The 23288-nt window shown below is 54.9% G+C and overlaps 2 protein-coding genes and 1 non-coding gene across 6 annotated transcripts in view; 2 read left to right on the top strand and 1 right to left on the bottom strand.

Moving 5' to 3' along the window:
* PISD (phosphatidylserine decarboxylase) overlaps window positions 1–23288 on the top strand; it is a 356590-nt gene that overhangs the window by 4606 nt on the left and 328696 nt on the right. The window contains exons 1-7 of one of the 4 annotated variants that reach the window (XR_007503177.1): window positions 8137–8604; window positions 9645–9810; window positions 10832–11068; window positions 11179–11317; window positions 11426–11572; window positions 11675–11835; window positions 11981–12381. Coding sequence is in view for 3 of the 4 variants with exons in the window: in XM_049788998.1 (XP_049644955.1) it covers window positions 8150–8604; window positions 9645–9810; window positions 10832–11068; window positions 11179–11317; window positions 11426–11572; window positions 11675–11835; window positions 11981–12205 (1530 nt within the window). In the remaining variant the exon portion in view is untranslated. Of the gene's footprint in view, window positions 1–8136; window positions 8605–9644; window positions 9811–10831; window positions 11069–11178; window positions 11318–11425; window positions 11573–11674; window positions 11836–11980; window positions 12400–23288 lie in introns of those variants that run through there. The other 3 variants (XM_049788998.1, XM_049788999.1, XM_049789000.1) reach the window with 3 other exon arrangements.
* On the top strand, window positions 826–929 carry LOC126031821 (U6 spliceosomal RNA). Its single transcript, XR_007503646.1, has one exon. It is a non-coding gene; the product is annotated as a U6 spliceosomal RNA (small nuclear RNA).
* SFI1 (SFI1 centrin binding protein) overlaps window positions 13097–23288 on the bottom strand; it is a gene marked incomplete at its 5' end in the record, with an annotated part of 71863 nt that continues 61671 nt past the window's right edge. Inside the window, 12 exons of the mRNA XM_049789039.1 lie at window positions 13097–13314; window positions 13394–13505; window positions 14034–14338; window positions 15600–15810; window positions 15887–15988; window positions 16362–16630; window positions 16703–16879; window positions 16997–17071; window positions 17885–17959; window positions 18226–18386; window positions 20058–20154; window positions 21710–21812. Of these exons, the coding sequence (XP_049644996.1) occupies window positions 13210–13314; window positions 13394–13505; window positions 14034–14338; window positions 15600–15810; window positions 15887–15988; window positions 16362–16630; window positions 16703–16879; window positions 16997–17071; window positions 17885–17959; window positions 18226–18386; window positions 20058–20154; window positions 21710–21812 (1792 nt within the window). The remainder of the gene's footprint in view (window positions 13315–13393; window positions 13506–14033; window positions 14339–15599; window positions 15811–15886; window positions 15989–16361; window positions 16631–16702; window positions 16880–16996; window positions 17072–17884; window positions 17960–18225; window positions 18387–20057; window positions 20155–21709; window positions 21813–23288) is intronic.

The raw sequence follows: 23288 nt of genomic DNA, 5'->3' as shown, positions 1-23288 counted from the left end.
GAGGCAAATGCCCTACTGCTGCACCACCCCTCTGGCCCCAATCCTTAAGTTTTAAGGTTGATTTTGTTTTTGTTTTTGTTTTGTTTTTTTTTGGAGGGGGGCCATATCCGATGGCACTCAGGGATTACTTTTGGCTCTGCACTCAGAAATTGCTCCTGGCAGACTTGGGGGACCATATGGGATGCTGAGGATCTGTGTTCATTGCATGTAAAGCAAATGCCCTACCACTATGCTATTGTTCAGGCCCAAGTTTTAAGGGTTTTAAAGCAGTGACTATGCCTTAATAGTTAGTGACAGGATAGTAGAGTTGCTCTAGTGTAGTGTGACTGCTGGGTTCTCTTTAGTAAAGAACTGGACTGAAGGGGCCAGAGAAAAAGTAAAGGAGCTGAGACAGTGGCCTTGCATCTTATGGTCCCCTTTCTGTGGTGTGTAATATTCCCCACCTCTGGGTGCATGTGTCATGGTCATGCTAGGCTTGGAACTCACAGTCTTCTACCTCCAGACAAGCACTGTAAATCAGGCCACCACCTTTTGGGCCCCTTTCTATGTAGATAAAATTTTATTCTCTGAATAATTGGAAACAATGTCACCCCTATGTCAGTACACATCTGAGCATGACCATGCCATTTTGTTAGGTTTGGGCCTGACAATGGGGGTTTGTGATGAGCTCTGAGGAGTTTGGGGAGTGGCTAAAAATACATCCATATTCCCTACATGAGCATTGATTCCTTGTTCTTTGGATTGAGAGGATATATTTAGGGGTCACGCCTACTCAAACCTAATTCCTGGCATCACTCTTGAGTGGTGCTTAGGAATTGATCTGGGGTGCTTGCTTTGGCAGTACATATACTAAAATTGGAGTGATACCAGGGAAGATTACCATGGCCCCTGCTCAAGGATGACATGCAAATTCATGAAGGAATTGATCTGGGGTTAGCTTCATGCCAGTCAAGTACCCTCCTAATATTGCTCCAGCCAGTCACCTTTGGGTTTCTGGGAGCTGTATCACACAGACCCACTTCCTAAAAAGGAATTGAGATGATAGCTCTCACTGTTCTTGGACTATGCATCTTAAGTAAGACAGGACCCTGTCCGGTATCCTGTGTCCTCATTCCTGCAAAAAACTACCCTGAGCCCTGTGGCCTAATCCAGCCCCAAGCCCTATGTCCCCATTCAGCATGCTCCTGGGCCCTTCACTGTGCCTGGACAGGACTGGACGTGTTCTGCACATCTTTCAGCTATGTAGTATGTAATTACTTTCGCTTGAGTACATGTATCCCAGACAAGCTGCTGTTAAGTTCCTCAAGAAGCTGTAAAACTAGAATGATGTATATAAAGAACCTGGTCCCAGGCTCATGTATAAGCATCTGCCTTATACATGTGAAGCCCTGGGCAGATCCCCAGCACTACACACACTGGGGCAGGGGAGGGGCAAGTAGTTAGGCTTAACAATTCAGTTGGACATGGAAGCAGAAGCAGTCTGTCTTGCAAGGAAGCAGGCTCATTAGAGCAGGAGGGCATAAAGGGCTGCAGGACCCTCTTCCAGGTGGAGCCAAGTGCCCACTCTCAGGCCCCTGTTCTATCCAGCCTTTACTCCTATTCTATTCCTCACCTGGCTTTCAATGTCCTGTGTGTGGTGGCAGGGACGGTACTTGAAGGTGGTGTGCGCAAGACAAGGGTGGGCCCGGCTGGAAGGAGTCTAGGGTGGCCCCCTTAGAAGCCACAGGAGCGGGGCCGGGTAGGTGGCGCTGGAGGTAAGGTGTCTGCCTTGCAAGCGCTAGCCAAGGAAGGACCGCGGTTCGATCCCCCGGCGTCCCATATGGTCCCCCCAAGCCAGGGGCGATTTCTGAGCACATAGCCAGGAGTAACCCCTGAGCATCAAACAGGTGTGGCCCAAAAACCAAAAAAAAAAAAAAAAAGCCACAGGAGCTTGGGGAAACTTTCTGTGGAGGAGGCCTCACCTCAGAGCCTCTTCCCTACTCAGAGGCCAGGCAGAAGAGCTTCTACACAGCACAGAGGCCATCAGAGCAGTCCCGGAATGAATGGGCTGAGGAGCAACCTCAGTCTGTGAGCTTGGGTTTCTCATGCGTGGGCTCTTCCAGAATCCAGACATCACTGCTTTCCTCGAGGCGTCTCCATTGACCCTGGGGAATGAGAATCTTTGTCCCCTGGCACAGGGACTTTAAGGAAACGGAATTCCAGATTTGCTTGGGAGGAAGCCATAGAGGGCCGGTGGGCTAGGGCAGCCTGCGGCCTGCACAGCCTTGCAGTGGCGCTAGGTGGCGCTCCCACTCAGGGCAGACAATTGAAAATCTGGGTTTGGCCAAAGGGGACCTCTTGCTGGTCTGAAGGGGAAGTTGCCGGAGGATTCTTCTGTTTTCCCAGAAGTCACTTGCCAACTATTGTTTGGAATATAAAAGGCACCTCCCAATGAGAGACATGTGGTGGAAGGCTAAGAGGTGGAGAAGATGAATTAGTTTCAGGGCAGATCTGTGTACTAGTATGAAGTTTCCAAAATGTCCATCTGGAATAGTCCAGCTGGAATAGTGAAAAACCTGTGTCAGAGGCTCAGACACTGGGTTCATGTACAGGGGAGAGGATTGGTGTTCAGGAGGGTACACAGCAAATGAGAATGTGGGGGTTTGATGTTATAGGGTTTGACCTAATGTGAGCTGGTGTCTGTGACTTCTTATGGACTTCCTGGAGCTTTGGGGAAGTTAGAATGATTTTCAGGATTTTCTGGTTCTAGAGTGAATGGCATATTTCTAGAATTGTGTATCAGTATCTTCCTTTGTTTTAGCCTTTTCTTTATTTTTTAAAGCTATAGCCAATAATGCTGAGGTCTTACTCCTGACTGCACTCCTGGTAAGGATTGGGAGGACTATATTGGTGCTGGGGATTGAACCTGGGCTGGCCGTACTCAGGCAAGGCACACTCCCACCTGCTGTCTTATCTCTCCTACTTCCTTAATTTTATTGGGGGTGGGGAGCAATAACCAGTGGTAGCCTAGGGATGGGTGGCTTCTAGCTATGCTCCCTACTGCTGGGGAATCAAACCAGGATTCTTGGATTCCTGCATGCAAAGCTATCATTCAGTCTTTGAACCAGCTTCCCAGTCTATTCCATTAAAGTAAAAGAGCAACTTGTTTTTTTTTGTGTGTGTGTGTGTTAACATCTGGATCACCCTGGTGTTTCTGGGGTCCTCCAGAGCCACACCTGGTTCTATTCAGGGGATTATGTATTGAGAATTCAGCCCAGGTCAGGTACTTGCCATGTGTACCCTAATTGCTATACAATCTCCCAGTCCCAGGTTTGTTTTTTTTTGTGGTGGGGTTTGGTTCACACCCAGTGGTGCTGGGGGAGGAGGTTTACATCTCACTTTGCACTCAAGAATTTCTCCCAGCAGTGCTTGGGGGGACCATATGGGATGCTGGTGATCATACTTGGGTCTGCTACACCTGCTGTATTATTGCTCCAACCCCTCTGGTTTGGCTTTTAGGAGCCACCAAGCTGTACTCAGGGTTCAGGGTTCATGCCCTGCAATAATTCTTGGTCAACTGGGCTGGGCCACATGGTATTGGGGACTAATACTAGGGCTACTACCCCAATAGTGCTCAAGGGTATGAACAGCTCTTAAAACTAATAGATTAGGAGCCTGAGAGATAGCATGGAGGTAAGGCATCTGCCTTGCATGCAGAAGGTTGGTGGTTCGAATCCCAGCATCCCACATGGTCCCCTGAGCCTGCCAGGAGCGATTTCTGAGAGTAGAGCCAGGAGTGACCCCCGAGCACTACCGGGTGTGACCCAAAAACAAACAAAAAAACTAATATATTAGTAATTTTTATTAACATGAGATTGATACCGGAAAATCTTAGTTTCTAATTAAAAATTTAGGGGTTTTTTTTGCATGCAAAGCAAACGCCCTGCCTCCACGCCATCTCTCTGGCCCCCAGTTTAGCCCTTTCTTTGGTTGAATTCCTGGCTGGATGAGAAATGTATCTTAGGGAGTAAGGGGCTTGCCTTACTTGCATCGGGCTCCAGTCCCAGTCTGTACCACCTGGGGTCATCCCTGAGCACAGAGCCAGGAAATAGCCCCTGAGCACAGTAGGGGAATTCTTTCGCCCCCCCCAAAGGAATAGAAACAAAAAAATAACGTTAAGCTGGGGGCTCAAGAGTTAGAGCACATGCCTAGCATGCACAAGGCTCAGAGTGTCTGGCACTGCATGGCCCCAGAGTTGAAGAAGCCCTGGTGACCTCCTGGAGACAGAAAGTTCAAGTTTAGTGTTTTATCCCATCCCATCTTGGCTGCGCACTTGGTGGGTATGGGTTTAGGTTAACACCTCCCCCTCTCCCCACTCTACCCTGCCTCGCTTCTCTTACGGGGTGTAAAATGTAGCAGTGGCACCAATCTCAGAGAACATTAGTTTTTGTTTGTTTAATTTGTGAGTCTCTCCCAATGGTTTTCGGGGGGCTATAGGGGTGTTGAAGACTGACCTCGGCCCTACCTTCTGTACAGTCTCTACACCAGCTAATGTAGCCTGTTGCTGGCAGGATGTGAACTGCCTGAGGGACCTGTTTGGGGGCTGAAACCTGGGTAGTCTGTATGTTGAGGAGTGGTCTGGGGGCAAAGATTTTGGTGCCGTCCTTGTCCTTCGGGGCAGAAAGGTTGACAGTCAGGCCGGTGGTCAGATCACACACTTTACCTGGTGGCCCTGACCCTGACCTTGCCTGGGGGTGGCGGGGAGGGGGTGGGGGAAGGCAGCCTGCTTGGGGGGGCTGGCCTGGGCCCCTCGAGGCTGGTGGGTGGGGCTTAAGGCCTGGATGGGTTGAGGGCGGGGCTCGCAGTCCCCCTCGCGCGCTGAGTGGCTGCGCCTTGGCCCTGCCCACCCGCCCGGGACGTCCGCCGAGGCGCCGGGGAGGAGTCGCTCGCTGCTGGCTACCGGGCGGAAGCAGCGGAGCGGACCACCTGCCGGTGAGTGTCTGGGCCTCGGGCGGGCTGGAGCTCCCCAGGCAGCATGGCACGCTATCTGCCTATCTGCCGGTCCCAGCCTGTTCCTGCCGGGAGGGTTCCCCAGCCCACGGGGTGTGGGCCGCTTCTGAGACTCGAAGCCCAAGCCCACCCCTCTGGATCCGGTCGTGGCTGCTGTCTGCCGTGTGGGTCACAGGGCCTGGCCCATGAGCTCACTTCCTCCACCCCTGTAGCATCGCTTCCAGCTCAGCCAGGAAGAGGGAAGTGCTGGCCTGGTCCGAGCTGAGGCTCTGGGGGAGGGAAACACCCCAAGCTTTGACTGTCCCACCCAAGGGCAGCCAGGGAGGGGGTGGCACACTGCCCTTGCTTCGTCGAGGCCTGCCTCCTACCCTCCTATGATGCCAAAGATTGTCCAGAGCAGCCTCTGGAAGACCCAGCCTCTCCAGCTCTCTCCCCACCTCCTAGCTGGGCTTTCCCCTTCCCTCCTCGGGCCCTGAGCTGTAGGACCTGCCCCACCCCACCAGGCTGGACACTGCTGCCTGGAAGGGCCGCTGCGAGGGGCCTGGGGTGGGGCTGCCAGGAAGGTAAGGGTCTCCTAGAGGGGAAGTGGCCCCGGTGACCTTGCTGCTCAGCCAGAGCAGTGGGAGGCTGGTGTGCACAGGACTCCGTGTGGGGGATTGCTCACATCTGACTGTTAAACAAGTAATCCTAAAGCTGCGCTTACAGTCAGGTGGCCCATGGGCCATCCCTATTTCCTTTAGCTACCTACCTACCTAGTAATGCAATGCTGCTCTCAGGGGCCCCAGCATTGAAGGTTTATTTTTAGGGAGCCATCCTCAGCAGTCCTGGGGTGCCAGGAGACAGGGGTCAAGTTCAGGATCTTGCAGATCTGAGGCACTTGTGCTGTCTCCCTGGCCCCAGCTGAAGATTTTTATTTTAGGGTGGGAGCATATCTTTTATTGCTGGTTTAGTATTTTTAGCCAAAGATGGTTGCCTTTAGGTGACGTTTCCCCTCAGGAAGGTTCTTATCTGAGAGCCCGATGGTCCATTCTCTATCTGGGAAAGGCCGACCTGCAGTCAAGGTAGAGATTCACAGTGGTTGAGGCCTCAGCCTGAGCTGGCACAAGTGACTCTATCTTGAGCTAGCTGTTTCTTTTTTTAACAACTTCAATTGGAATATTCCATTGTTCGGAAGGGAAGGGGGTTTAGTTGCCATCATGAGACAGTGGGGTTTCCCTCTAGAAAGACTTCTTACTGTGCCTGGGCCCATGGCCCCTCCATGCTTGTGGTTCTGAGCAGCTCGCTGCCTGTTCTCCCACTACAGCTGCAAGCCTCTACTCTAGGTTTGGGAGAAAGGTGGTGCTGGGAGTAAGGCTGCAGAGGTGTTGTAACCCAGGAAGCTTAAACTGGATGTGTGGGGGTCGCACAATTGAATGTGGGGGCCATAGGAAAAGCTTCCTGAGCAAGTAGCAGCCAAAAAAGAGATTAATAATTGGGCCTGTCGTGCATCTGAGTTGTTTTGGGGAGATGCTGGCCAACGTTGCATTTCTGGGGTTTGAAGGGGTTGTGGTGGGGAAAGCTTCAGCTTAGCTTTCATCTGAGTCAAGGGGTGGGCAGGATGAAGGACATTTCCCAGGGTGAGGGTGAGGAGTCTGAGCTGGGGGTGGGGATGCAAACCCTGTTCCCTTCATCTCCCTTCCTGGTGCTGCCCCTCAACCATGTGGCTTTCAAATTACAAATAACTGCCACAGCCCAGATCTCACCTCACTGCCCTTGACTGCATAGGTAGGCAGCTGGCCATGGGTCCCCTCTGGGGTTCCCTCTTCAGGGCAGGTTCCTAATCTGGAACTGGATGTTTCTCCCTCAGATTTGAGGTGTCTGGGACTGCAGAGAGGTGAGAGGGCAGTGGATGCTGTAACTGGGGGCTGATTGTTGCTCACTGAGGTGGGGGCTCTGGAAAGTGATCTCTAAGGACCCTCATCTCCATCAATTGGAGAGTGACTTCCTTGGAACAGCCCCTCCCTTCCCCTCAGTTATGATTTACAAGAACCCTGACACCTAGTATATCTGTCCTGTTTTAGAGAAGAAAGTGTGGCAGGACTGCAGGGTGGGGCCTGGCCCCTAAGTTTCCTTCCCTACCTTTCTTCCCTTCCTTCTCTCCTCCTTTTCTCCCTCACTCCCTCCCTCTTCTCTTTCCTCCCTTCTTTCCTGCCACACTTGGCTGTGCTCAGGGATCACTCCTGGTGGGTTTCTGGTGCCAGAGATCTAACCCAGGTCAGCCCTGTGCAGGTTAAGTCCCCTGCCCTCTATACAATTGCTCCAGCTCCTGAGGTCAGTTTTTTGTTTTCTTAAGGACTGTGGGTTGACTCCGGGCCACACTAGGCTATGCTGGGGGCTGCTCCTGGTTCTGTTCTATGCTGTGATAGGGACTTGTTGCTGCCCAGGACCTGCTGCACTAGCTCCCCAGTCCTGTGGGGCAGCAGCTTCCAGAAGAGCTCCTTGTTCTTGCCTCCATTGCCTGCCTCTCTCCATTTGGGGTGTAAGGAAGAGTTGGTGTGAACTGGGCACCCCCATGCTAGAGGTCATGGTGGAATGCAGGAGCAGGAGGGAAACTGCTCTCAGCCCATGAAGTTTGAACCCAACCCGACCCTAAGTGGGAAGGGGGTTTACAGCCTGGGTGAGAGCTTGGTGGGCCCATTTGGGCTTCTATCAGTAAGGACTCCGTCAGGGGCTCCCTGGCAGACACTGGCCCTTTCAGCTAGTTGTAGGGACCAGCCCTTTACCCTTGTGTGGTGGTGCCATCAGAGTTGGGCTCTGCCTCCCAGGACTTTTCAGGGACTTGGCTGGGGGCTGGGGTGGCTGTTTGCGAAGCGCAGTAGGAGTGATCCTGAAAAGCTGTGGAGCCCAGTAGGCAAGGGCTGTGTGAGGTGGATCAGATCTCAGGGGCCACTGAACTACTGTGCTCTGCAGAGGCCCTCCCAGCTCCCCCGTGTCAGGACCAGTGGGGGCTCCCGAGCAACCCCCACTAGCTCGCATAGGCAGATGCTCTTTGGCCCGAGTGGAAGTGGGTCAGGTCCCTGGAGGGCGGGGCCCTAGGCTCGGGCTCCTCCCGGAGTCCCGGCTCAGATTCCCGCTGGTGCCTTGGACCCAGAGGCGCCTGGTCCCTCCCTGCCGGGGACCCATGAGGCCGGCAGGTGGCCAGACTGGGCCACAGGGCAGGGGCAGGTGTGTGACCAGAGCCTGTCTTTGCAATAGCCCCCGACTTGTAATCTGTGCACCGGAGCCGCCGTCGAGGAGCCAAGAGGGGCCGTGGTGGCCCCCAGGTGGCCCCGAGCCAGCCTGGAGCTGTGACGCCCTGGGGGGAAGGGAGGAAGGAGGAGAAACAAAGGCGAGAGCGCCTGGCGCCGCCCACCATGTGTCAGTCAGAGGCTCGCCGAGGACCGGAGCTCCGCGCGGCGAAATGGTGAGATGCTGCCAGCCGCGCCCTAACCCCGCGGTGCCCCGCGTGGACCTCCGGAAGGTCAGAGTGCACGTCCAGAGGCCCCGAGGTGGAGCTGGCGGCCGGGGCTCTGGGGACCAGCCCCCGCGGCTGGAGGGGCCCGGCCCCGGGGGCCTGAGCCGGAGAGCCCGTTTCAGGTACCTGCGGTTCCAGGGGGCTGGTGGCGCACTGGCTGCTGCTCCCTGCTCCCCGCCCCCGCTGTGTGCGCAGCCCTTCCAGGATTGGTCCCGGTGCTGCTGCAGTGAGCTTGTGGGGGGGGTGGGGGCCTAGAGCCTGGAGGCAGCCAGCTGTGCTTGCCCCCTGCTCCCTCCCCAGACCTTTGGAAACTCACCCAGGATGGAAGGGAGCAAGGTGGGTGCCGGATGTCGTTTTCTGCTGCCAGCAGTGCCTGCAGGCCCTGGTCCACCGCTCGCTTCTTCATCTTTCCTGCCATTAGTGGCAGCTGAGATGCCTCTTTGTTCCTGTTTGCTCTGCAGCTGAGGGCAGAGGGCACCCAGCACAGATGGGAGCCTTAGAGTGTTCCGCTGAATGCAGTCCTTTTGCAGATGATAGAACAGAGGCAGGGGATGGTCTCGGAGTGGGTGGTACTGTGGGCTCCTGAGCATGTGCGTGACAGGCAGTTGAGTCTCCTTGTGCCCCCGGAGACCAGAAGGTCTGGTGCTGGGAAGGTCTGAGCCCCACACCTTGGAGCCTCAGTTTAGAAGCGGTGCATGTGGAGGAGGTGGAGCTGTGAGGGATGTGCCAGTGATGTGTGTCCACACTTTCCCTTTGCTGTGGGATCTGGCCAGTCCCATTTACCAAGTGAAGCCCGGAGCCATGATGAAATGCTCCCCTATCGTTCTATAGCCCTTGCTTAGAAGCTCTCCCCCAGTGCCTGTGCTCTGGAGGGCTGAGGGCTGCAAAGCAGGTGCTGCATGTCCCCTCCTGGGCTCCCTGGTCTTCAGCCCCAGGGACACCCACAGGGCTTGCTTGGTCTTAGCTGCTGCCCAATCACTAGCCAGAGCTGCTGGCTTCTATGGAGAGTTGAGGTTGGCCGACGCATGCAGGGGCAGACAGGCATGGTTCTCACTAGCCAGAGCTGCTGGCTTCTATGGAGAGTTGAGGTTGGCCGATGCATGCAGGGGCAGACAGGCATGGTTCGCCCGGGGTGACTGGAATCGTGGACCTATGCCCGCAGGTTGCACTTCCCCCAGCTGGCCCTGAGGCGGAGGCTGGGACAGTTGAGCTGCATGTCCAGACCTGCCCTGAAACTTCGCTCCTGGCCCCTCACCGTACTCTACTACCTCCTGCCCTTGGGTGCCCTCCGACCGCTCAGCCGGGTGGGATGGAGGCCCGTGAGCCGGGTAAGTGGTGGCATTGAGAAGGCCCACTGTTACCATTCCCAAACTGGCACCTGTGATTTCCTAAACAGGGAACTTAGGGCAGCTTTTGAAGTGAAACCATGCTCCTTCCTGGACATGGGCAGGTGGCTGGTGCATTTGCTGGGAGGGGAGCAGCCTGGCTGTGGCAGGTCCCTTAGCCGTTTGCTCCCTTGTCTGGGGCTCTCTTAGATCTTAGCAGGGGCACCTAAGTGTCGCGGGGCAGTTGACCTGGGACACCTGGTGTTCCCCTGGGGCTTCTGGGGGTCTCCAGTACCTTGTGAAAATGTTCACAGGGCAGATTACTTTCACGCTTGAGGGACTTGGTCTCTTGTGGTTGAACAAGCAGCAGTCACTGACAGAAGTCCCTGCTGAGGATTTGGAGGTGGCTCTGAGGCAAGTCCCCAGGAATGGGGCTTGAAGTATGCTATGCTCCTGGCCAGGGCTTGTTTAAAGGGCCCCAGGGGTTCAGTTCCCATGTGCCTCTTTGGAGGGACACCATGTGCAGGCTGCTGTAGGCCACAGGAGAGGGACCATGCTGCCTGGGACACAGCCCTGCGTCCATCTGTCTCCACCCCCACCCCTGGTGATGATCGAGTCACCCACATTCCCCGGTCCATCCTTGTCTTGGCCAGTGCTTGTGTGAAGACTCCTGGCCTGCTCAGTCTGGTTTCTTTTTTTTTGGGGGGGGGGGGGGAAGGGGTGTGGTGGGTCACATCTGGCAGCCTTCAAGGGTTACTACTGGCTCTGCGCTCAGAAGTCGCTCCTGGCAGGCTTGGGGGACCTTATGGGATGCAGGGATTTGAACCGGGATCCGTCCTGTGTTGGCCGCATGGAACACAAATGCCCTACCGCTGTGCTATCGCTCCAGCCCCCTCAGTCTGGTTTCTAGTGAGAAGCAGCCACATCACAAGGCCACTGAGGGGCACGGCATCATCTCCCCCACCCCGTCAGGTTCTGCTGCCCGAGGGGGCTGGCAGGCAAGTGACTGACTCATGTCCTGCAGGTGGCCCTGTACAAGTCCGTGCCAACCCGCTTGCTGTCACGAGCCTGGGGTCGCCTCAACCAGGTGGAACTGCCGTACTGGTTGCGCCGGCCTGTCTATAGCCTGTACATCTGGACCTTCGGGGTGAACATGAAGGAGGCGGCCGTGGAGGACCTGCACCACTACCGCAACCTCAGCGAGTTCTTCCGGCGCAAGCTGAAGCCACAAGCCCGGCCTGTGTGTGGGCTGCACAGCGTGGTGAGGCCCCCCCAGCACCACCCCAAGGGTTCCCCCTCCCAGGAAGTAGCAGCCCTAGGGGTGGGGTGGGGTGGGGCCTCCCCAGCACCTGGAATCTCCTGCTCCTCTAGATCAGCCCTTCGGATGGCAAGATCCTCAACTTTGGGCAAGTGAAAAACAGTGAAGTGGAGCAGGTGAAGGGGGTCACCTACTCCCTGGAGTCATTCCTGGGCCCGCGCACCCCGGCCGAGGACCTGCCCTTTCCACCAGGTGTGTTTGCTGCCCCGAAGCTGGGCCTGGGAAGGGTGCAGAGAGTGAGGGCTGACCCCGGAGCCCATGTGTGGACCCCCTGCAGCCTCTGTGCCTGCCCCCCCACAGCTGCCTCCTGCGACTCCTTCAGGAACCAGCTGGTCACCCGTGAAGGGAACGAGCTGTACCACTGTGTCATCTACCTGGCCCCTGGGGACTACCACTGCTTCCATTCCCCCACCGACTGGACTGTGTCCCACCGTCGCCACTTCCCAGGTAGGCTGGGGCTACTTCTCGGGATTCTGAGACCGGAGCTGGGGGCTTTAATGAAGCTGGTCTGTCAGTGGGGCTGAGTGTGGCAGCGTCTCTGACCCACAGGCTCCCTGATGTCCGTGAACCCCGGCATGGCCCGTTGGATCAAGGAGCTCTTCTGTCACAATGAGCGGGTGGTGCTGACAGGGGACTGGAAGCACGGCTTCTTCTCGCTCACAGCCGTGGGGGCCACCAACGTGGGTTCTATCCGCATCTACTTTGACCAGGTATGCCTGAGGGTGGGCCTTTGTGCTCCTCCCACCCCTCGGAGCCTTAGGAATGCTCGCTCAGCAGCCCCCGGGAGGCTGAAAGCCGAGCAGCAGAAGCATGTTCAGGGAACAGGGAAGAAACATCTCTTTTATGGCCCCCCAGGACTTACACACGAACAGCCCACGGTACAGCAAGGGATCCTACAATGACTTCAGTTTCGTGAACCGTGCCAACAAGACGGGCATCCCCATGCGCAAGGGCGAGCACCTGGGAGAGTTCAACCTGGGCTCCACCATCGTGCTCATCTTTGAGGCCCCCAAGGACTTCGACTTCAAGCTGCAGGCGGGACAGAAAATCCGGTTTGGGGAGGCACTGGGCTCCCTCTAGAGCTTCTTTCCTGTTTGCAGCACATGGGGCTTTCCCAAAGAAACAGGAAAGGGCTTCTGGGGGGGACCCTAGTGGCTGTCTGGGGTCTTCAGGTCTTACCAGGCAGGACCTGAGTCACTTTGTCCTGCTGCCCTGGGGGGACAGACAAGGGGGTCTTGACCCCTCTTGGCAGATCAGTGTCCCTTCCTGCCCCCAGGCCGGGATGATTTGAGAATTCCCTTTTGGACCTATTTTTAACCTGTTGTATAAAAGTGCATCTCATGGCTGAGTGCCAGCGGGTCTTGATCTCTGTTTGCAGGTGAGAAGTGGTGGTTTGCCTTCTCGCTGCTCCTCCCATCACTGCTTCTGGCCTTGCCTCTGCTGCCTCTGCATGGGGTGAGGTGCCTTCCAGCGCTGACTGAACCCACTGCCCCACAGCTGGGCCACAGCCTTTACTACAACTGCTCTGTTCCCGGGTGCCCCATCTTATTGTCCTTGTGACTGCCTGTCTCCTCCCCTCTGGGGTGACAGTAACTTGTGGACCTGGGCAGGCCCCAGTGCATGATTTTCTGGACTGGTACATCTGACCAGGAACTGAGGCCCCCTTGAGGCCCTCCAGAAGGAAAGGGGTAGGCAGGAAATGGTGGCCTGGCTGAGGATGGGAGAAGGGAGAAGGACGTGGAATGTAGAAAATGCTGCTATTGATTTGGGGGATCAGACAGGCGACAGGAGGCCAGTGCCTAGAATATCTGTTCCCAGCAAACAGGCATGTAGTCCTGGGGGCCATGATTGTGGGGACAGGGCCAGGTTCACATTTCCTGGGGACGCTGTGAATTTCTCCTGCAGGAGAAGCTATTTGAACTTTTTCAACTGTATCAGTAGCACAGTATTTTTGTATGAAAAGTGGGAGACTTCTGAACAGTGATTCCTTTAATTGCAACATTTTGAAATAAAAAAAAAAAAACTCATTACAGCCGATGTGTGTTCTGTTCTTGGAGGTGGTGGGGTCTCCCTGGGGGTGAAGACTAGCACAGCTCCTGCCACAGGGCCTGCACCCGAGCGATGCAGGCACGGATGGGCTGGTGATGGGCTCGCAGCTCATCAACTAGTTGCTTGATCTGCAGCTCCACCTTCGGGCAGGAGGGGCAGGTGAGCTGAGGGAATAGAGCCCTGGCCCACTGGCAAGGGATGGGAGTAAGGAACACTCACCTCCTGTAGCTCTTTCTGTACCAGCTGCTCTGCTTCCTGGTCCTCAGATCTTGGCTCCTCCTGGCTCAGCTCCAGCCACTTGCGCAGGCTCTGAGCTTGGCGCTGGTAAGACCTGAGGAGGGAAGACAACAGCTGCCTGGTTGGCCCACAGCAGTACCTCGGGTAGAGGGAGAAGGGCCCTGTCAGCCTGGCTGGGAGCAGGCCAGAAGAAACACCTGAAGTGCTTCCCCTGATGCTTGTGTGCATGGTTCCTGAGCATAGGGAACGGGGTTCTGGGTCTAGACCTCTGGAGAACACTGGCTGATGTGTCCTGAGGCCAGTCCTGTCCCCTCTACGCTTTCCATATCCTATATCTATTAAAGCTAGTAGAATGCTCACCTGGCCTTTGGGGTAAGGGGCACTCCTGGCAGTGTGAGAGATAGAACCCAGGACTGACTTATGTTTTCCAACCCCAGCTTGACTTCATGTGAGCAAGTCAGGCCACTTAAGCTTGGATCATTCTCCACTGTGGCTGTCCATAAGGATGACTCGGGCTTTCTGAGCAAGCCTCTAGCTAACTGTGAGTGAGAGACCCCCAGTCCTGCCAAACATTAGCAGCAGCTTCAGGGACTGCACTGTGGCAGAGACTTGTGGAACTTACCAGAGGTTCTGCTTCATGATCTGGCAGTGCCGCAGCTGCTGCTGGATCCCCTCCAGCTCAGCTTCCAGGGCAGGGTGGCTGAGGGCAACACAGTGAGTTTGATCTTGACCTTCCCAGTTGAGCTCTGGGGGAACAGCCCCATCCCTGGTGCTCACGGCTCTCAGACATGTACCCACAGTTTCTGAGCCAGGCCCAGACCTTGTGCTTGTAGAGTTGCCAGGGAGGAGTAGGGGGGGCTCAGGTACATTCACCAAAGATTGGGAGGGCTGGAGTGTAAGCCCTGGGGTGATGGACCATGCTGGATCCTGTAATGGAATTGGGGAACACTGAACAGAGCAGCCAGGAGGAAACAGTGGTGACAGGTCCCAGGGCTGGGGTTCCTCACACCTGCCTCCAGAAACTAACATAGATGGAGTAAATCCCATGAACAACCCAAAGAGCACTCTCTAAGTGCTTCCCTAACCCAGGGCCTGGATCAGCACATCCCTGAACAGTTATGAAAAGTGCTATTTATTGACCTTGGAGCCAGAGTGGAGAGAGATGGGGTAGGATGCCTGCCTTGCACAGAGCCAACTGGGTTCAATCCCCAGCATCCCATGATACCCTGAGCACCACCAGAAGATCCCTGGGTCCAGAGCCATAGCATAACAGTCAGGTGTTTGCCTTGCACGCTGCTAACCCAGGACAGACCTGGATTCAATCCCAGGCATCCCATATGGTCCTGAGCCTACTAGGATCAATTTCTGGGCAGAGCCAGGAGTAATCCCTGAGTGCCACCAGGTGTGGCCCAAAAACAAAAACAACAAAACAGAAGTGATCCCTGAGTGCAGAGCCAGGAGTAAGCCCCGCACACCACTAGGTGTGACCCAAAACCAACCAAAAAGTATTATCAACTTTTCTCTCTACCCCTCTTCTGAACACCCCTCAACCCCCGCGTCTCACACTGAGCTTGAGCCCCTGACCCGATCTCGGTCCTCAATGGTGACTGCAGCCCAGTAGCCAAGTTCTCAGGAAGTGAGTTAGCAGGAAGTGAGTTAGCACCTTTCCATCCTTCAGCTCTTAGAGTGGCCTGCACTTGGCTCAGCCCACCCAGGTTCCCATTCACTTCAGCTGTACCGCCTCCACCCTTGGCCTCTACCTCTCACCTCTTCCTGCAGGCAGATCTTGTCCTGTTGCTTTATCTCAGAGCTGACACATTTGGTGACCAATTCTATACTCCAACATGCTCCTCTCCCCCACCTTCCCTCCTTTCATGAATAAACTCATTATTCCAAGTTCCTCTCACCAGAAGCTTAAAAACCTTCCCTTTCTCACACTGCCCATCAGGCCAAGTCCTGCCCAGTCATTTCCCATGATATTTCCTGCCCACTGGATGGATTCATGTGCCACCTCCTGCTCGTGTGCCCAGCAGCCACCAGGGCCACAGCTCCTACACGTGCTGGATGAACAAGCAACCTCCTTGGCTCTCCCTCCCAGGAGTGTTCACAGGTGTGGCACAGCTGTGGTTGCTGTGTTGAGTACAGGGAAGACAAGTGCATGGGCCCCAAGACACCAGAGACGACCTACCCTGGTAGGTGCTTCTTCCACACATGGCCTGACCGAGGTACGGGGTGACAGCTCCAGGCTGCCACCAGCCAGGGGAAAGTGCTTTGGTTCAGGGAGATTTGGTTGGGCCTCAGACTGTGGAGCGCTTGGGACCGATGCTATCTGAGCCTTCAGAGCCTTTTCCGGGAAGGGCCTGACCAGACCAAGGACATACTCCTGCAGCTCCTCAGGCCTGAGCAGAGGAAGGAGGAGCTGATCAGACCTTGGTGCCTTCATTGGAAAAGTGAAAAGGGAATGGGCCCACCTACCTCTGTTCCCTGAGGATGCTGCTTCCCAGACGCTTCTGGCTCTGGCTGGGCTCCAGCAGGAAGTGAGGGCGTCGCGGCTGCTTCCTGGAAGACCGTGCAACACTGCCGGGAAGACCTGCCTGTGACTCAGACTGGCTGGGAGTTGGAGCATTCAGCAGGTAGGAGGGTCCCCTACCTTTATTATCTTATAGGGAAATGAAGGCCCCCTGGGCCGCAGCCTCCCTGCCCACCATCTCCCCCCAGTCTCGGGGCTGGTTCTGGGAGCTCAGAGTGGTGCCTGCAGAGGGAGGGATGGTGGTGAGGGACAGACTCTGAGGAGACCATCCAGGGAGTAGGTAAGGGTCCTTCTCCATACTTGGGAGGGAACGAGGCACTTTTGCCCAGAGTCCTTCTGGGGATGCCAAGGGCCAAGCAACCACCCTCCTGAACAGGTCGGTGTGGGAAGAGCAGGAAGAGGCCAGGGACAGTAACTCACAGATCCAGATGTGGAGAGTCCCTGACAGGTAGGCTTAGACTGCACAGTGCCCCCCAAGGCACTGGGGAAGCTTGTGGCTTCTTGGGCTCTGTCTTAGACTCCCTGGCAGCTGAATCCCCAGCAGACAGCAGGTGGAGAGGGGGTGCTTCAAAAGTCACTCTCCGGGGCAGGGTGGATGTGGGAGCCTGAGGCTTCAAGCGCTGACCCAGCACCTTCTGTTTCCAGAGCCTTGCACAGCGCTGGACTGCCTGGTGCAGGCTGTGTGCAGCCTGCAACGGACTTCATCAGGGACTGGAATACTACCTGAGTCCCAGAGTGGGGAGGGGATGCTCCTGACCTACTTGGGCCTGCTGCTGGGCATGCAGCTGCTGCCGAAGGGCCTTCATCTCAGCAGTGAAGTGCAGGAGGCGTGGAACGCCCTCCTGGAGCAGCTGCTGGTGGTAGGCCTGTACCGCCTGCTCCAGCCTTGCCTTCTTTCTCCTCCTCTCCACCACGAAGTCCAGCCATGCGGCCCACACCTCCAGGAGGAGGAAGAGGTGAGGTCCAGGCCCTTGTGGTAGTGCCACCACCCACCTACTCGACCCTCCAAAGGGCTTGACCAGGGAAACTTCTAGCAAAGTCCCACCCACCCTTACCTTCGCCTGCAGCGAGAAGGCCCAAAACCACAGTGCCCGTGTTGTGCCCTGCTGCTCCCGCCTCCTGGTTGCCAACTGTGGACCAGAAAGAGGTGATGACCTAATAGCCACCTCCAGCTCTCAATTTGGGTCATACTCAGGCACTCTCCAGGTAGAAAGCCCAACGCTGCCTGACCCCACCCTAAAGGATCAAGGAATGATCTGCAGCCAGGCTGAGGTCTGGGGGAGAGTAGTAGCAGTTCCCTGTCATCACACCTTGAGAGCAAAAGGGACACAGGCCTCAAGTTGTAACAAGCTGCCTCACAGAGACCTCAGTGCACAGCACATTCAATCTGATCATGATCCTGATGTGCTCAAGTGACGCTTAAGAAACAGGCTTGGGGGCCCGGAGAGATAGCACAGCGGCGTTTGCCTTGCAAGCAGCCGATCCAGGTCCAAAGGTGGTTGGTTCGAATCCCAGTGTCCCATATGGTCCCCTGTGCCTGCCAGGAGCTATTTCTGAGCAGACAGCCAGGAGTAACCCCTGAGCACCGTTGGGTGTGGCCCAAAAACAAAACAATAAATAAATAAATAAATAAATAAATAAATAAATAAATAAATAAATAAATAAATAAATAAATAAAAAAGAAAGGCTTGGCCTGAGAGCAAAGAACTCATGATTTGCAGGCAGGAGGCCCAGGTTCAATTCCTGGAACTGCATAGCCCCCAGCTCGGACCTGGATGTGGCCCCAAATCAAAACCAAAGAATATATGGGATGAGATTGGTGGAGTGGGAAATAATGGGGGTGGGGGTATGGAAGCCCAGGATGAGGGTGGAAACACTGGATGGATCCTGTGGGTGCAGGAGGCAGGGGAGCAGCAGGAAGGAAGGAGTATTGGGGCTCCTACCTGTTGTCTCCACTGGTGGAAACAGGAGCGGCTGAGACTCTGGGCCAGCAACTGGGCTCCCAGGCGCTGTAGGTGCTGGGGAGACAAACCACCCAGGAAGAAGCTGCTAAAGGCACCCAGGATCCCCACACCTGCCCTCCTGGGACACCGCCTCCCCAGACAGGAGGGAACTATGGACCCTCCAGCTCTGCCAAGGCAGGGTCTGGAGACCAGGCTTCTGAGCCATCTTCCACGGGGGTAGAGAGCAGAGAGAAGTCCCCCTCATCCCAAGGGCCCTTGCAACTCTGAAGCACCAGCTGCTGAGTTCTGAGAGAAGGCTCAGTGCCCTCCAGAAGCCTCACCTTCTTCCTGGCACAGCCACGGTGGTGGATTTTCCACGCGGCCAGGGCCCGCCACAGTGCCCGCCACCGGTGATGCAGCTCTGCGCGCTCCAACTGCAGTCGCTGCTGTGCTGCCACCTGGGCCCGGGCCCGCCAGCACCTCAGCCAGCTCTGGAGGCAGCCTGCAGGGTTGCAAGATGGATCAGAACCATGCAGAGGGAGACAAGTGCTGGGTGTCAGCCCACACTTGAGAAGCTGGATGAAGACATTTCTGAGGGACCTTCCAAAAGCTGGCACAGGGGGTGAATGACCCCCAAAAGCCACCACCAGACGGTGCCTGGCACAGGGACAAGAAGCCCTAGGGCCAGAGAGTTAAGGTAACCAGTTGTTTTACAGGTGCCAGGCCTGGGTGGGGCACAGAATCTCTGTGGGCCACAGGCCTTGCTGGTTTTTGGGGGGATGCTAAGATGCAACTCCTAGTCTTGAGCTCAGAGCTTTACTCCTGCAGATGCTGAGGACACCACAGGAAATGTCAGAGATGGAACCGGGGTGGGCAAGCACTCTACAGTCCTTGTAGCATCTCTCACACCCCTACATTTTGTTTCTTTGCCACCACATTCTCTGGAGGGAGAAGCACTTCCGCTGAGTCACTTCTGTTTGACCTTTTTTTTCTTTTTCTTTTTTTGCACCACAGCCAGCAGCACCCACCTTACTACGTCTTGTAAGATCTTGTTCAGGTCTTACATCTGGCTCTGCACTCGGCAATCAGTCCTGACAGCCTGAGGGATCAGCTATGGTTCTGGGACTCAAACTCAGGTGGGCTGTGAACAAGGCAAGCACATTGCCTGCTGCACTATCTCCAGACCTTTGATTTTTCTCTTTAGGCAGGAGAGAAGCTTCTTTCACAGCCATCAGAAAAGGGTTGACTGGAGGTTGACGCGAGGCCTCAGGGCACAGGTCCCCTGCAAGAGGGCTGGGATGCTACCCCAGCATGGAGGTAGCTCAGCCTGAAGTGTTGCTGCTCTGGTAGCTTTGAGCGTGTGGAGACTGTCTCAGGGGGTGCTCTATAATCAGGAATGAGTCTCTTCTCCCCCTCGTTTGATTTTGTGCCCTACTACTACTGCTTTTAAGGGGTCACTCCTGGTGGTGTTAGGGGTCCGTACAGTGCCAGGAATGAAACCAGGTCAGCAGTAAAGCAAATGGCTTATCCCCTGCACTCTCTCTCTATCCCCAAGGACTAACTTTTCCAGAGGAAAAAGCTGTGAGTGTCCAGCCTGTATCTAAACACTCCATAAAGGTGATTCCTGGCCCTGGATTCCTTCTCCCAACCCCCCATGACAGTCCAACTTCTTGATTGCCAAAGTATACCTGAGTCCTGAAAGTCTTAATAAAGCGGCATCAGTATTTACTGCCCAGCACAGAGAACAGGGTCATGTCACAAGGTCTCCAAATCCTCTGGACTACCCACAACGCAGAGCGATCCAGGGCCTCCCCTCAGCCACAGGCCAGCCACCCCATCTGAGGGAGGCTGCTTCAAGTCCCAGCTGGTTCCTGTTACCTCAAACTCCCACCTCTGCCTGGGGGGAATGAGGGAGAGCCAGAGAAGGCCTGACCATCTGTCTTTATCTCTTCATTTGTATTGTCATTTTTTGTGATGAGTGCTGGATTGGCCCCGTGCATTTCCGTACAGGAGATCCTGTCTGGACTGTAGCCCTGAGCACACCAGGGCACAGTGAGGAAGGACACATGGCAGCCCCTGGACAAGCACCCCGCACTGAAGCCACCCTCCCCATGGGGCTATGGCCTTCATAACCCTCCTTTCAATGGTCCTTGCATCAAGGGACCCAGCTTACGCTTCTCCAGAACCTTCTGGGCCTTCCTGACAGCACAGTCCTCCTGTTGTCGGTTGTATATCTGCATGGATGCCACCTCCCGCCAACGGAGCAGGACCTAAGGTCAAACAACAGAGAGGTGGTCCTGGCACACCATGTCTTCCTGGGGACACCCCAGTTCCATGGACTGATACTGAGAAATGAGGCCCCATGGCAGACTCATGTTCCAGGAAACGCATTGTTCACACAAACCACAGGCAAGTGGCCAGAGCCCACAGTGCACCTACAGGAAGCCCAGCATCTCGGTACTTATTCCTTTTTTTGGCCATACCCAGCAGTGCTCAGGGATCACTTCTGACAGGCCTAAGGGGTGCCAGGGATCAAATCTGGCTTGAGCAACTGCAAGGCAAGTCCCTGTATGATCGCTCCAACCTGTTACTGCTTTTAAATGCCACAACACCCCTTCATGAGTGAGATGTAGTTACAGGAGCAGGACACTTCACAGAGAGGCTAACCAGCCAGAACCCTGGGTCTGCTCCCCACAAGACATAATCCTCAACCCCAAGTTCCTACCCAAAGGTCTCCTACTTCTTAGCAGAATCCTAACCATCGTGTTCAAGCCGGGTTTGATTCTCTGGCATCCCATATGGTCCCCTGAACCTGCCAGGAGTCACCCCTTAGCATCCCAGATGTAGCCAAAAACAAACAAACAAATCCAAAACAACAGCCCAAAGTTACCATTGCCCTCAGCTACCCTCAACAATGCCTTCCAACTAGGGAACCTTGCTTGCTTCTCAGAACTCCCAGCACACTTTTTTTGTTGTTTTTTGAGTTACACCTGGCAAATGCTCAAAGGTTACTTCTGGCTCTGCACATAGGAATCACTCCTGGAAGAGCTCAGGGGATCATAGAGGATGCCAGGTATCAAACTTGGATTGGCCATGTGTAAAGCAAGTACGTTTCCTGCTGTACAATTGCTCTGGCACCCAGAAAACTCCTCTTGGAACATCCCTGAGCTCACAGGCTCCATGTAATTCCATGTGTTGTTTGCAGGGCTAGGAGTAAACCCAGGGCCTTGCATGTGGGAGGTGTGTGTTCTGCCACCGAGTCACACACCCACTCTGTCATTTGTTCGATCCCCTGCTTCTAGGAACACATGTTCTTTTGTTTTGTTTTGGGGACCACACCCAGTGATGCTCAGGGGTTACTCCTGGCTATGTGCTCAGAAATCGCTCCTGGCTCAGGGAACCATATGGGATGCTAGAGGATAGAAACACGGTCTGTCCTAGACTAGCGCAGGCAAGGCAGATGCCTTACCCCTTGAGCCACTGCTCCGGCCCCGGAACACATGTTCTTCCCAGAACTGCATCTGAACCCTCCCTATAGCATGTAGGACTGGGCCCCACCAACCATGCCACTTTGGGACCCTGTCCCAATTTACACAATGACCAGTGAATGAACTCACAGCTTTCCTGAAGGTTTTAGTGGCTCTGAAATCAAAGTATATTGGTTCTTGTCCATCTATCTGTCCATCCATCCACCCATCCACCCTGCTCTCTAGGCTGTCAATGTACTCGAGGAGAGGGATTGTCTTGTCTCAGTTCTTGGTTCCATTCAAATCTCTGGCACTCAAACCCTCCTGAGAGTCACCGGTCACCTTCCCTAGACCTCACCTTGGCACACAAGGTTCGTTCGTAGTGATCTGTGGCCACAAAGGTCCTCCTTACTGCTCCAATACGGGCCAGGGTATTGTCTCTCCAGCGATGTAACACAGCCCTGTGGACACATAGGCCATGAAGCAGGGGTGACGCCAGTGTGGAGAAATGAGGTTTCCCAGTCACCTTCACTTCCAGCACATGCAAGTATCAGGGACACCTGCCCAAATGTGTTTTGTTTTTGTTATTTTTGGTTTTTGGGTCACATCCAGTGGTGCTCAGGGGTTACTCCTGACTACGCTCAGAAATCGCTCCTGACAGGCTCAGGGGACCAAATGGGATGCCGGGAATCAAACCCAGTCTGTCCTAGGTCGGCCCTACTGCTGTAGTATCTCTCTGACCCCCCAGAATGTTTCAGTGACACCTATGTTTATACTGCTGAGGCTGTGGGACACAAGAGACGCTGGAACAAACAAGACCACACCCCACAACCGTAAGCGTTCACATGCTTGCAGGCCAGCAAACAGAGGGGACCCCAGTAATGAGTTTTCTTTTAATATCAGGGGCTGGCGTTCTTGACTTGCATGAAGCTGACTGAGTTTTGATCCCCAGCATCCCATAGGATCTCCTAAGCCTCACCAGAGTGATTCCTGAGTACAGAGCCAGGAGTAGCTCCTGAGCATTCGTAGGTATGCACCTCCCAAAAACAAAATCTACAACATAAAACCAAGACATGATCTGAAGAAATTGCCTAGTCACCAGCCTTGAAGGTGCCCAGCAGCCAGACCCCTTGAGATGCAAATAGCGAGCCTTTTGGAGATGGAGAAAATGAGACACAAGACAGCAAAGGGTAGACCCTCTCAGCAATGGGAAACTCACTGCTGGGGCCTGTCTATATGCCTGCAACAACATGTGACAGGGACGATGGAACTGCAACAGGCAGCGGGAATACAGGTGAACTCACCTGGATAAAGAATGGAGAGAGACGGGGCCGGCGAGGTGGCGCTAGAGGTAAGGTGTCTGCCTTGCAAGCGCTAGCCAAGGAAGGACCGTGGGATCGCAGTTTGATCCTCCGGGGTCCCAAATGGTCCCCCCAAGCCAGGGGCGATTTCTGTGCGCCAGGTAGCCAGGTGTAGAGAATCAGCTGTTTTGCAACAGCCAGGAGTAACCCCTGAGCATCAAATGGGTGTGGCCCAAAAAACCAAAAATTAAAAAAAAAGAATGGAGAGAGAGAGACAGAGACAGAGAAACAGACAGATTGGGGGGGGGGGGGGAGAGGGGTGGGAAAGAAAGGGAGTGAGAGGGAGAGTGAAAGAGAAAGAAAAGAGAATAAGAGAGAGTAAGAGACAGAGACAGAAGTGGCCAGAAATTCTGCACTGTGCTTGTGGTTGTGTCAGTTCAGGAAGAACCTCTTTCCTTTTTCTCATTTGGCTCAGGGGAACTAAATGTGCACTTCATCTACTGATTTTTTTTTTTTTTTTGGTTTTTGGGCCACACCCGGCATTGCTCAGGGGTTACTTCCTGGCTGTCTGCTCAGAAATAGCTCCTGGCAAGCACGGGGGACCATATGGGACACCGGGATTCGAACCAACCACCT

The sequence above is a fragment of the Suncus etruscus genome, chromosome 15, assembly GCF_024139225.1.
Source record: "Suncus etruscus isolate mSunEtr1 chromosome 15, mSunEtr1.pri.cur, whole genome shotgun sequence".
NCBI classification, from domain to species: Eukaryota; Metazoa; Chordata; class Mammalia; order Eulipotyphla; family Soricidae; genus Suncus; species Suncus etruscus.
Note: the sequence above shows the minus strand (reverse complement) of the source record. Positions and strands in the feature narration are given on the sequence as shown.